The sequence below is a fragment of the Porites lutea genome, chromosome 6 (assembly GCF_958299795.1).
Source record: "Porites lutea chromosome 6, jaPorLute2.1, whole genome shotgun sequence".
Classification (NCBI taxonomy): domain Eukaryota; kingdom Metazoa; phylum Cnidaria; class Anthozoa; order Scleractinia; family Poritidae; genus Porites; species Porites lutea.
Genome location: NC_133206.1, coordinates 13,869,581 through 13,884,051, shown reverse-complemented (window position 1 = coordinate 13,884,051; position 14,471 = coordinate 13,869,581). Strand labels below are relative to the sequence as shown.

The following is a 14,471-nucleotide window of genomic DNA, read 5'->3' as shown; positions in this document are numbered from 1 at the left end:
GGTATCCCTTGAAAGCATTTGGCCTTAAACTGCTTGTGATATTGATGTTCAGTATATACTAAAACATTAGATAGCGTTTTTCGTGCGCTCTGATAGGCTGCTAAAACTTTTGATATCCAGAGCTATTCACCTCCTAGCGACGCCAAACTCGCGTAACTCACGAGAAAAATGGCTTCCTGGTTTGCTACCGTTACAAACGAAGAAAGAGTATTTAAAAAACCTAGTCTGACTACGACTGCTTCTGACACTTTAATGGGAATCGGGACAATAGCCCTGAGTGCTATGACCATAATGTGGTTTTACAGAACCGACAGACTGCTACTGGTCAGTTTATGTTGTTTTGTTACACTGCATGTTAAACAAGAGTAAAGTTGCGACCATTCCAGTCTCCAACAATACCCTTCTTTACCTTTTAAAAAGAAAAATTAGCTTTAATATGGTAAGCGTACCGTCGTAAACAAAGTTCTCTCCCTTCAGTGTAGCCCACACAGTAGCTAAAGCATCAATAGTAAAATTCTTGACGTTTACATGAAGGTTAACCGCTGTGAATGTTCCACCACCAAACACCTGGATGGAAGTTCCGCGGAATTCACGCACTCGCTCTTGATTCGTTACTTTCATGATGCCCTTGTTTCGCACTTGAATTGTTTCAAAGAAAAACGTCTGGAAACAAAATCAACATTAATTTACTTTAGATTCTTCCACCTGCGGAAGAAATCATCTTCAAGAATGCTTCTTAGCTACTTATCAATGTGCAGCATCCAGAGATGTATTAAGTCTTCATTAGTGAACTTCAGCAACAGGACGGGAGAGGAAAGAAGACGGAAATTTCTTGTGTGACAAGCATGAAAATAATTTTGTTTGAAACAACTTTTCGCCAAACTTCACTTTCCTTTAAACCGATCTTTTTGTAAAGGACCAGAAAATATTGGTGTTAAGTAAAGATCAAGACAAAACACGCAAGTAATAGCCCTGTCACGTTCGTCACACGCAAGTTTGCCGTCCTCTTCTTTATGCCGTCCTGTTGCGTAAAGTCACTGATATTAGATAGTTAACGACTGGTTCTAATGGGAGACAGTTAAAAAATTAAATAGTTTCCTAATTGACCGGTCGACATAAGGTGATTTCTCAAATAGCACAGAAAGAAACACTTCTGGGCGTACAAACGTCAGAGAGAGGTGAAGATCGGAAGGACTGTTACCCTCTGACGTCATTAATTTTGCCGTTCAGAGGCGATTATGTCATGGACCTAAAAAAACCTATGAGAGCGCACCCCGTTGGGGTATATTTTCAGCATTATTTTAATGTTGCAGTAAAACAAGTATCCACCACTAAATCTTTTGCGGTCCTTATTGATGAACAACCCCATAAGGGTTATCGTAGTATTGTTATGTCGACAAACTATACGAAAAGATTGCCTCTGGCATTGATGCAATAAAACGAACTTACCCTTTATTTCACTAGATATACTACACTACGTCTAAATGCCTTGGAACAACCCCATAAGGATTACTGTAGTATTGTTTGGGGGAATTAGGTGCTTTCAGGAAAAATACGATGCTGGGTGCTTTTTACTACTGCTGAGTTAGAAGATTTGACTACTCAGCATGAAATAATGGGCTTCAAAGCTCTTGATGGTCTGGCTCTTGACTACCTATCCTCTATGTTTACTGAACGCAGTAGGTCAGGCTACCTCTGAAAAGGGACTTAAGGGATGTCCCTTTACCAAGGACTAAATATTTTAAAAGAGCTTTAGTCATAAAGGTGAAACTCTCTGGAACAACTTTCCTTGCAATCAGGTGGGATGACTTAACTGTTTTAAGCAATTGATAAACCTGATCATTTTATTTAACTTATATACAAGGGCGGCATTTATAGAAAGCAGGTCCAGTGTGGTGTAGTAATTGGGGGTAGTATTAGTAATTTTAAGAGGCTTCTTAGATACCTATTTATAGAAATGGTGTAGTGGTTCTCTGTTATATTGTACCAGCCAGATGGACTTTTACCGTGTTAAAATAAAGAATTGGGTGACTGATTTCTACACAACATAAAAATAGCTACACATCTAGGATCGTCATTTCAATTTTTTTGCGGTTTTCACGGTTCTTTTAAATACCTTGGTAGGTTTTCCTTCGGTGTCATACATTTCCTTCATGCGAATAACGCCACCATCGACCACAGTAATATTCTGGCATCTTTTTAGAACTCCATCAATCTCAACTGATACCCCGGCAACCAGCAACTCGCCTTGCATTGTGGTCGATGCTCCTTGATAAATGATCATATCCATGGGGAGGTACGACTTCAGGGACAGGAACGTCTGGTTGAAGCTTAGGTGAATTCTTCCGGTTCTGGGTAAAAAAGTAAAAGGGTGAGGGTTAGGGTTAGGCGCGTTACAAGTACGACAGGACGCGAGAAAAGCTATTTCTTGAAAGCCCAAGACTTTCTGAGAACTGGCTGGATGCTCTAGCTACTACGCTACGGAGATACGCAAGGAAAGGTGCAAAATTTACTATTTCTTAATTTGAAACAGCTCTAGTAAACTCTTGCAAAGGTTTTGACCAAACCATCTGGTGTCGTTGTAAATAATAAAATCACTTGGACATAAACCACTTGCGCGCATATATGTGTTCATGTAATATCATAAAAATCATGAACAGTTAGAAGAAGTCTAAGTCCGCCGTACACTCCTTAGAAATGAAAATTAACTCAAAGCCGTAACAACGAGATCGGATTTCGTCCATATTAAACAAAAAGGTTGGTATTTGATTCTTAAAAACAAGAAATAGTGGCGAAATTGTTTTAGTGTAAACCCATAGGCAAACTATCTTTGATTCTGTAGATGAAAGTAGCCTCCGTTACTTACCAATTTTATTAATATTTCTTTCGTGTTTTGTGTTTTCTTTCGTTTATTTTCCAAGGTAGAATAATGAATTCATTTACTTTAATTGCGTCATTCCTGGAAACATCGCAGAAACGACTTGTTAAAATGTTTCCATTGTTTTGTTATTGTTCAAAGCGCATCGCCGCTACCCACTACCAAAACGTACCCAATAGTGAGTAAGTTAGTCAATCAGATTACAGAATTCGTGATAGTATGCTAGTTAGTTTCTACTAAAGAAAAGGTATATTGTTATCACTGCGTATTTCGCGGCATTTGGCTAAGCACAATTGATAACCTCTGGTGTTCGATGAACTTTAAGTAGACATATAATAACAGAGACTGAGCGAGATACATTGTGGGAGTTAGAAACGGAAAGAACGTACCTGTCTCCTTGCATTTGACCAATAACGATTGATATGCGTGCTTTGGCGTTTGCTGGGTTAAGAATAGCGAGCTGCGCTCCACCGTATAGTTGTAACTCGTCCAACTCTACGTCATTTCCATTGTTTTCCAGGTCCTTATCGTCTAGCGTAAGCCACATTCTGCTTGATCCTCCATGACTGAAATCACTGTAGCTTTGGCTGAGGTTAGCTCCAGGAGATTGAGGCTTCCGTCCCATCGCGTTTGCGTACAACGTCCTATTTCGTGTCCATTTTGTGCCATTAGTGACTTCTTCATCAATAACAACTCTTTCAGCGTGGGCTGCTTCATCAATGCGGTCATGGCCATAAGTGGCATTCATTCCAGGCACATTTTCAAGAAAGACTGTCCCTGGTCCCCCATGCTCAAATGAACTTGCGCCACCCATACCAAGATATCGTCCTAGGAAGTGGTTCTCTCTATAGTACAAGCAAATACGACCTCCCCCACCTCCACCCCCATAGGAGCCATCTCCGTCGCCTCCAGAAACATCGAACTCTCCATCGCCGTGGATTCGTGACGTGTATGCAAGAATACTTCCACCGCTACCTCCTCCACTTCGGGTAGCCCGTGCATTTCCCCCACGGGCGGACAATTGTCCGTCAACCACCAAGGTGTCATGAGCGATAATTTTGAATCTCCCTCCTCCTATTCCACCTGTGAAAGGGAAAACGTATGCTCCGCCAGTACTTCCATACGTGGTGGGTCTTCGGTATTTTCCGTAGGAGATACCAACTTTTGACTGACCGTGACCTATTCCACCATGACCACCATGGCCTGCGCCCGAGGAGCCGGAAACACCTCCCCATCCATCTCCATAGTAACGAGATCCAGGAAGTCCACCTGCAAGGCCGTTAGCTGACAAAGTTGCGAAGGGTTCGATTGTGATGTTTATGTAGTCTAAAGTAAGACTGTTGGCCTCCATCTGTAAACAAAGAATTAAGTGACCATTGGGGTTGTGGTCATATAGGGTGCATTCCTTTTAGCCAATCTAAATCCGGATTTTGCGATCGAAAATTCGATTTTTTGTTCCATTGAGGATCAAACCAATGTAAGATTGCAATCCGAACGAATAACCCGAACGATCTACCTCTGAACGTGGATCGTTCAGATTGGTATCTCAATCTGGTTTCAGATCTTTGTTCCATTTAATGAAACTGCTTTTCGATCGCAAAAACGTGCTCGTTCATCAGTAGACACGGCGGGTCAAGGTTAGTTCAGGCAAAAGTTATTTATATTCCCCCGTTGTTCTATGCCGCTAAAGGATTGTAGTATATTGAACCGAAGTTCCACTGTTACTCTAAATCCGTTAGGAAGTGAAAACGCTTAGATTTTCTCACTGTAAAACTATACTGTCCAATGTCTGTTTGTGTTTAGAACGCGTTTCTCAACGCTTGAGAATTCGTAATTGTCTTCTGAATTTTCTTGAATCAAATTGCAGATAATTTTAAGTTGATGAGTTCCAGTATGAACCACCACTAGTTAAAGAGCTAATTTTCTTTCCGTTTCTCCACGAGAAGATGCTTTCAGCAGAAAGAAGTGATAAACGATGCGTTGAAATTGAGAAGAAGATCGGAGCGGCAGGCTGCTGCTGTATGGATCAATCTTATTTCAGATTTTTGTTCCGGCTAGCACGAAAATCCAAACAAACCTGACTGTCCAAATCCGAAAAAAGTTTGGCTAAAAGGAAAGTAACCATGATTAATTATATTGAAGTGACGGCGGATTAACTACTTAATCTATACACTACACGATTAATTCAGCTCACTAACCGTAGCGCCACCTCTGATATCGAGTTTTTTCCCAATCATTTCAACATCTGTTCTATCCTCTCTGAGCATTGCCATGTAACCATCAGTTTGGACAACCACGTGATCCAATGCAAATTCCGTCCCCGTAGAATCTTGCAAGACAAAACGGCACTGCGGTCCAACGGTGAGATTTGCCATCTGACCCATCACGCCTCGCATAACGATCTCAACTTTACGACAGGTCGTACTGGTGGGGAACGTCACATTGGATCCTTTTTGCGACAAGACCGAGAAAGGAAGGTGACCCACTGAGCCTCTCATGTGAACAGTCTGGGAGGGACGTAATGTCAGGATACCACTGCTGTCGCCCACAATCTTGTCCACGCTCATCTTTAAATCTTTTCCAGATAATGACAGGCTGCCTTGACCAAGAATGTGTAGCTTGTCAAAAAAAAAAGACACAAAATAGGTTACGCTATGGAAATTTTCAACTTCGATGATGTTTAAGATAAATTTAAGGAGATCACCTCCACAACAGTGTGTGGTTACTCAGAATACCAAAACACTGAATGACCAGATAATTGTCTTAATTTCCTTAAAATTATTTAAGACTTGCTAGCTGTACCACGATCTAACGGCATGGAAGACAACTATGACTGTAACCTGTAGAACAGGGACACAGTAATTGGCAAAAGACCACGAGAGAATAAGTAGGTAAAGAGTTAATTAAATTTTCGCGGTGTTGCAATATAGAGTCTCGTCTACTTAGTGCTTTATACCTCATTAAATTGATGATCTGTAGTTTTTTCATACTGGCTGACAATCCATGCGGTGCTTGGACTCGTGTAATGTGGTTCTTGCAGCGTAGATGATGGATTCTCACGTACAAAGAACTTGACGGTGCTAAGAGAAGCGTAAGTTCTAGTTCTCTGAAGACTGATAGAAACCTTAAAATGTAAAAGAGATCATTTAGTTTACACAGATTTGTTCTGTGCGGAGAAACATTTCTTTTGAGTCTTTAATGAGACTGAACCCAATTTCAAAACTGATACACTGTACCTTATCTACACTTCGTCTTACAATCAGTCTGCTAGCTTGCCCTTGGAGGCAATTGGTCGGATCTACCCAGCCATTTGTCCCAGTAACTTCACTGCTGCCCAAATAAATACGCACAAAATACGAAGTCCAGTGGTCGGAGCTACAGTGAGGATAAATCAACATGTATTCCAAGAATAACGGCAACGGGAAGCGGTACGATATTATTGGACTGGAATGCGTGGTGTAATAGTGATCGGTTGTCGATAGAAATAAGTTAGCCAGCCATGAGTTATCTGTATCGCACTTTTTAGGATTTCTTGTGTGCGGTTTTCTGCAATACGGTGTTCCAGTCGTACTCAAAATAACTCCGTTTGGAGCTTGGTACAACGTTTGATAATATGGATAGCCTACGGATACAATATATAACGTAACACTTTTTAGCCACCAACAAAACATGATTATGTACCTTTGGTCAAACGCATCGCGTGATAAAATAGTGATGTGCGAGCAGAAAACACCTCCAAAATAATGTCCACAAGTTTAAGGTGTTACTCCAAACTCTGTCATAACGTATTAACTGATAAAATTACAATGTGGAAAATTATCTTGAAATGGAAGAAAACACCATTTTACTACCTGGTGTAATAGAAAATATGCAGAGGTAACAATAAACTATAAAAAATTTGGATGGTTTAGGATGGAGGAGATCAACATGGATTTTGAACGAAGCACTCTTAAATATAGATGAAGTTTTCAAGATGCAGAAACTTTGATGTAACTCCTTACATCAGAATTCTACTTAGGCAACTTCCGCTTTTCCAGATTTTTTCTATATTATTTTAAACGACTGATAAAATCACCGATTTTTGAGCTTTTAGGGTTGAGACGGAGTGATGCGAGTAAAGATAAATCGCTTGACTCTGTAAAACTCAAAAGACCTTGAGCACAGAAAAAAATTCTCACCTTTCCATCTGTGCAGAAGTCCCAGCCAAATCCTTTTTTTCCCGAAAATCCACCAGAAAACTCCTAAAAACTCCCAAAATCACTAGCTAAGTTCAAATCCAATAAGGGTTTTTCACATCAGCTGCCACTATTTTGCATGAAAACCCCCAACTGAACAAATGACTCGTCGAAAAAACATATAAGTGCAAAAATTACCTGCAGAGTTTCCCCTAAGGTCTAGCTCATAAACTTCAAGAAGTCTCGATGGTCCACTAGGCGAAACTCTGTTGTCAATTCTAAAAATACGGTAGGGCTGACTGACGTTCTTGTTGTTTTCAATGTAAACTGTTCCTGCTCCACCAGGCTCCGCTTGACTCGCTCCTCCAGCGCTCTCATATGATCCAATGAAGGTATAATTCCCATTGTAGTAAACAGCAATGCGACCGCCAGCCCCGCCGCCACCGTAAGGAGCACCGCTCGAGGAACACCAACCACCGTTCACTGTTACAGAGCCTTCACCATCAAAATTCAACGTTCGGATAATAATACTTCCACCGGCACCCCCACCGCTGGGATTGGAACTACCTCTCGGTTCTCCGTTTGCCTGCAGACGCCCTTCGAGTCGCAGCATTTCCAAGATTTCAAATACGATACGTCCTCCACCTCGCCCGCCAACACTGTGCAGACCGTTACCGCCACCACTTCCGTACATAGTTGGTTCGTATATGGAGTCGTAAGAATAAGACGCTCGAAGACCAGCTGATCCCCGTCCACCCCGGCCCCCGTGACCACCTCCTCCTGCCCCGGTGTTGTAGGAAGTCTGCCGAAGACCAGCCCCAGGTCCCCCTTGTGGTTCGTATCCTCTGTAGTCTGCTGATACTTTTCCTGGTTACAAAATGAAGAAACTTTAGTTGGATTTGTTTGCAACCTAATATTATCGCAATCATAACTACGCCTTGTATGAATTAGCTAAAAAATCTCGCGATAGTTTTCCAAGCAATCAAACGTCAAACAGAAATTCGTCGAAATTCATCACAAACTAAGTTGCAAACCTAAGGACTATTCCGGAAGTTAAGCGTACTTTTTGATATAGTTGATTTAGTAGAGAGGTTACTCGTTTACAGTCACGCGGAGGCAAGCACATCCACCAAAATTCCATTAACGAATCGATCATTTTAAAGTTGAATTCGTTATTAGTTTTAGATTTTAGATTCTCCATGCGTATTGAGAAGTGAAGTCACATGCCGGGTAGTTATTAAATTTCTTCTTTCTCAGCTTTCTCGAATTTGATTTATTTGTATTTGTTTTTTTTCATACTAATTTCATCCTTTTAAATATTGCAATCTGACCGAATGTTAAGAAGGTTTTCAAATTCATTGCAGTGGTGTTAGTTGCGACGACGACTAACGCATTCATTTTTCAAACAATGAGGTGATTTATAGAGTCTATGGGGGTGCCTTTGACCTGGCTTAACGTTAAGCAGAAGTCCATACGTACCAGCCACATCAATTGTGGCGTTGACTGATTCCAAATAAAAGTCGTCAACACTGGCTAACCCACCAGCGTTTATTACAAATCGCGTCATGTGCAGACTCACTGGACCATGATTTGGAAGTTTCGTTGTGTGAAGCAAACCTTTCGACTTAACTGACAAGTTGACGAAGCGGAAGTGACCAAGACTCTCTCCAAGTGAGTTACCACCAGACCAAAGGTAAAGCTTCCCGTTTCGGTCAATAGTATAGTCGTCGGAGTCAGCAAGCGTTCCGTTAACTTCCATGTAGACTTCTCTAAGAGACAGTCTTCGAGGAACTTCAAGGGATGCGTTAAAATAAACAAGTGTGTTAATTGGAAAGTACAAATCAACAAACTTGAATACAACGGATTGATAACGACCAATATGAAGTACACCGCTCCGATCTCCTCGCAATGTTTGGGCATACAACGTGACATTCTCACGTGAGGCGTTTCCATAAAAAGCGATATGAGATTTGCCATGTAGATGAAACTCATCTAAGATATAGCTGTTTGCTTCGTGTAGCCACGTGACAGCTCCAATGTACTTTGTATCACTGTATATTCCTTTCTTAAGATGACGAAGCCTTCCTTCTGATTTGTCCACAGCCCACGGGTAGGCCAATCCGTAGTTATTGATTTTTAAGACTCTATACTCTACTTCGCTGGCGTTTCGGGTCTCGAGATATACAGTTCCAGAAGCGCCTGGTTCAACGCCGCTGTCCCCTCCCTTGGCAGACAGGGTACCATTGAAGTTGAGCATGAATGCGTGGTATATTGCTATCCGGCCACCTGATCCCCCTCCTCCTTTATTTGGAGATCCTGCACCACCCTTAGCACTGATTGTTCCATAGCCGTCCAACTCTTCACAGTCTATCCAAATACTACCTCCACTGCCTCCTCCTGACGTACTTGGAGGAGGGCCGTCTTCACCATCAGCTGACAGGTGTCCGTCAAGAATCAAATGGCGCGTAACAATCTTTATTGCCCCGCCTCCTTGTCCTCCAAGTCCGCCCCGTGTGATGAGGTTTTTGTACGGGCCCACGGTTTTTGTTCGGTAGTCTCCAAAATATAGGTCACCTAGAGAAAGATAGACAAATTGGGCCAGTTCATTTTCGAACAGTTCTGACCGGTGACCTGAACAGATTTTAAAGTAAAATAGAGCTCCTCTCTACAAGAACACCGTATCTGCTTAACCCGCTTGACCAAAAAGAATCCACCTACTGTTCGTAAAGAAAATCACCGTCACAGTAAAGGTCACTCAAAACGAATACTTCACACATTGTTAACTGTGCCTCACACAGTCCGTAAATCGTCCCCCAACCAGTGCTGAAAAGCCCTTACGGGAGTGGGAAATAAGACATTTTAAATATATTTGCAAACGAAAGACCAAAGAGGCTGAACAACGTGGAATTGCGTGACAAAAATATATAAACGTATCTTTTAGGCGTTTTGATTAATGGAGTCGATCTACCATATGCCAAATGGATTTCCTCTTACCGTAATGTAAGCCATAACCTCCAGCACTACCATAATCGAAAGGTTTTCTGTAATCCCCATAAAATTGACCCACGCGAGTCGCGTCAGCCCCTCGTCCACCAGTTCCGGCATATCCAGCCCCTGATGCTCCAGAGGAGCTCCCAGTACCTTGACCGGGGCCTTCGGATGGTTCAAACTCGTTTCCAGTTCTTCCATCCTTTGTGATGTAACCAGCGTGATTGTGACTCAGTCTTCCTCCAGAGTTAATCCTCAGCAGATGTAGCACAGAGATGTTCAGTTTGTTATTGGATTTGAAGTGGCCGCCACCAAAGATCTGGCAAAAAAAGAAATGAACTAGGTGAGGCAGACTAAGAAGTGCAAAGTTTCTGACCGACGTTTACCATAGCCAATAGGCTCATATTATTATTATGTCAGTATTCAGCATGGGATAAGCCTTCTACAACCGGTCTATGAAAAAAGATGATTTTGACACACTTCTTATCACTCTTATCTGCAGTGACGTTTGATGTAATATATCAAACATGAGATGCAGTGTTTCATCACCAGATGAAACACCGAGAAGAGAGTTGAAAAATACGACGCGCAGCGGAGTATTTTTGACGAACTTCGAGGTGTTTCATCTGGTGATGAAACACTGTGTCGAATGTTTGATATTTCTTCTCAAACAAAATCATTTTTGAAGGAGAAATTAAGGATGCAAAAATGAGCAGTTTTTCATCTGATATCCAAACACTCATTAAACATTAATTTCCTTTGAATTTTCTTTATGAATTATTAATGAGTTTGAGAAGGAAAGGTAATTAGGTCTCTCAATGTACTTTAACTCCAAAAGGATGTGCTATAAGCCCTATCCGATCCGAGTCCTGTAAAGCCCAAAACGTTTTTCCAAATTAATTTGAATCTGAGAGTGTTAAATCAACTGATTTATTCACTGATTGATTCACGGTCTCTCCAGATTAACTTCATAGCTTATAAAAAAACCAGTGAACTAGTGTCAGTGATAAGTAAGTAAGAAAATACGGTAAGTAATTTATTTATACACGTAAACACTTAAGAGTTAGCAAAAACTCGTACCAATCTGCACGCCTAGTAAAAAAAATACAAAAACATAAGTAAAACAAAAAAACTTTAACTACTTAAGAACTAACATCTGTTTCATAAGAAATGTGATAAAATAATAATCTATCATTTAAAAAAGAGCTAAGCTATGATAGCAAAAAATAAAATAGATTAGATAAAACAGATAAGATAATAGTAATAATGATAGCGAAAATGGCGATAAAATGCTCCTTTACATGCTTAACATTTTTCAGCCTGACTCACAGATTAATTCTACAGTCAGATAACTAAGTGGTCTGAGAATGGATAATATATATAGCTTTCTTACGGTCAAGTTAGTGAGTGACAATTGACTGGTTAGGTCCTTATCAGATGAATGTAACTCGAACACTCCTCTGTCTTGCACTTGAAGGGACTGGAGCGTGAACTGCCCTGGGTGTTCGTCCCTGCCAAGACTAGAGTTCGCATCAGAGTAGAACGAACCATGTTCGAACACAAACAAATCCTGAACACCCCAGATCTGCAGCGAAGACAAAACAATCAATTAAAAACAATATCAATGAACGTGTGTTTATTAAGCGCAACCACGTTCCAAGAAGCGTTACATACGCGTTCTAACGAACTCATATTTTTGTCCTGCTTTGAAAGCAACGTTGATTGAAGTCGATCGTTTTGATTACACCTCAATGATGAGACTAAGCTATGTTGTAAACCTTTATATAGTGCTTAAAATTAAACCAGGGATGATGTTTAATCCCTGTTGAAAGTGATTATACCTTTCCAGACGATTTAAAGCTGACGGTTTGCAAGAAAGCGCGACTCGGCAACATCACACTTCCATTTTCATAAACGCGCAGACCAAACGGGATGTCGGGATCAGTGACAGCGACGGAGAAGTTCTGATTAAATCCAACATGAAGAAAGCCACTTCTGTCACCGTACAGTCGGTCGGTATGGAAACGTACAGGCGCCTGCAGACCGTTCAGCGGCATTACTGCAAGCTGAGCTGATCCCCGGATGTGGACTTCATTGAAACTGTGAAAATTGGTGCCAGTCGCTGGCTCCATCCAAGTTTTTGCCCCATCAAAACTCCTATGCTTGTATCTGTGACACAGGGGACAAATAAAACAATAAAACATCAAGGTTAAATCAAACTAATGTTGCTTAAAATATCTCCTATCTTTTGTAATTAAGGTAGCCGAGATAACTGAAGAGTTCCATTCACCTCCTAAATAATTTTTTATCCCAAAGAGATAGTTTCAACTGCTGTCTAGTGGCCAAATTCTTACTTTCCATAAATGAACGGCTTAATGAATGAAAATTGACTGAAGTAGACCAATTGACTACTGCTCAAAAGGCAAATTCGACTAATCAACCTGTTGTCGTGGAAACAAATGAGCAGTTCGATGATCGTGTTTCAAGGAGGTGGTTTCCTGGTCGCAAGAAACCGGGTTCAGTTGTTTACGCCTTTTTGTCGTCGATAATCAAAACTCTCTTATAACCAAACTTGAACAAATTATTCGCACGACACATAAATCAACAAAAACCGAACTATCTGCCAATGGCCACAGTCTTACCTTTTCCACACTTCCTTTCCTTCAATATATATTTCCAACTCGGTCAAACCAGAAACACTGCTAGCATGAGCCCGATTCAATTCCACAAACACCTTCGCAGCGTTTCTCCTCACAGGCATATCCACATACGAGCCCTGGATGCAGCCATTGGACATTTGAACGTAGTTGCTGGTTACAGGCACATTATGTTCGCCGTCATAAGTAGTGAGCTAAACAAGAAGAGTCTTTTTCAGGATTCAATCAAGAAAACGTTTTTGCTAGCTAGGGTTTCTGTTACGTAAAGCATTTCCAAAGAAAATGCTGATAACGGCTGAAATTCGATTTAGAACTAAAATTAATGTGACGTCATTGTAACGTGATATATATTCCGATCGCTAAAAAAATAATATACCAAAATTTAGCCTACGCTTGTCTAATAAACTATGTGTAATACATACATTATAATGGTTTTAATCGTAGAGCCACCTTAACTTAAACAGTCTACTCGAATCAGCTGCGATTATGTAATATGCATAATTGATCTATGAGTTATCGACGGCGGGATACATACGGATGGAGGATGGAAAAAATAGATTACAAGTTGAAAAAATAAAAATTGCAAACGAAATAATGAAAATAAACAGAACTTTCTCCTTATTTTCAAATGTTAAAATGGTTAACCGGTTTGATTATCAATTTTGGGATGGGCCATTTAGAAACTAAAACACCCACTTTCGATTTTAAAGACGTTATTTTCTTGTTTAGGGGCCCATTATCCAACTGCGTAATAAGGCATTTTTTCTTTCATCCCGGGAGAACCACAAGAGGTCAAACACTTTGAAATACATCATGAATACATCATGCTTACAACACCAGATCGTCCTTCTAAGATTACCATCACATGAAATGATCTAGAACTGTCCAGGGGCCCGTTCCTCGAAATTCCCGTTTATAAATGGGCCCAGGTAGCCGTAATTATTTACACTAAAGATCAAGGTTTCGATGGTTTTGTAGATGACGGACATGATAAAACTATCAGTAAACAAAACACGATGGACTTAGTTAAAGTCTTGTCCTGCCTAGATTAGCATTATAGCTATTTGCAGGTCATAAAGTATTGTAAATGTTATATTTCTTTGAATAAATACATTGTTGTTGTTGTTGTTGTTGTTGGACTCTGGTTTTGAAAATTAAGGGACAAATATGCAGCACATCAAGAAAAATAGACGATATTCTGTCATATTCTTTATGCTACATACATTTCTCCTTTTTCCGCCACATAAGGTAGACATCGTATCACCCATTTCTTTCAGTAAGGCGGGCACGAGTCAACTTAGCATTTTGAGATTCAATTTGACCAGCATTTTCTGCAGTAGCATGTAGGGTCAATGATCACCTTCAAACTTGCAAATACAAACGTTGAGGGCTTTGAGGCTAATTTGACGTAGTTAGGAAAGAATCTGTCGCATGATTTTTGGCAAAAAAATTTTAAGTTCAGTCATTATAACCTAGGACATCCGAAATCATAGAGATTCGTTAATTAATTTGTTCTGTTGAAAAACTTTACGATTTAACATGCTAATAAACAGTTTAAAGCCAAATGAAGAAGCCTTTTTCATTTAATATTTGAATATCTCTCTTTTAATTTTCGACTTTCATAATTATCTTTTATTTAGTTTTTCCATCGGCATTTTTTAACCGCTTTTTCTCGTCCGCCATCCACGATCCGAAGGTTATCCAGCCCGCATTTTACGTGTAACAAAATTAGGAAAATGTGGTAAAACGTACAAATTGACTATTACGTAGAAA

At 40.4% G+C, this 14,471-nt stretch overlaps 1 protein-coding gene across 1 annotated transcript in view; it reads right to left on the bottom strand.

The window, feature by feature from the left end:
- LOC140941905 (uncharacterized) overlaps nt 1-14,471 on the bottom strand; it is a 126,090-nt gene that overhangs the window by 71,914 nt on the left and 39,705 nt on the right. Inside the window, 12 exon segments of the mRNA XM_073390908.1 lie at nt 450-663; nt 2,117-2,351; nt 3,268-4,229; nt 5,077-5,496; nt 5,835-6,002; nt 6,115-6,500; nt 7,252-7,920; nt 8,533-9,627; nt 10,048-10,360; nt 11,435-11,626; nt 11,883-12,210; nt 12,684-12,892. Coding sequence (XP_073247009.1) covers nt 450-663; nt 2,117-2,351; nt 3,268-4,229; nt 5,077-5,496; nt 5,835-6,002; nt 6,115-6,500; nt 7,252-7,920; nt 8,533-9,627; nt 10,048-10,360; nt 11,435-11,626; nt 11,883-12,210; nt 12,684-12,892 — 5,191 coding nt within the window.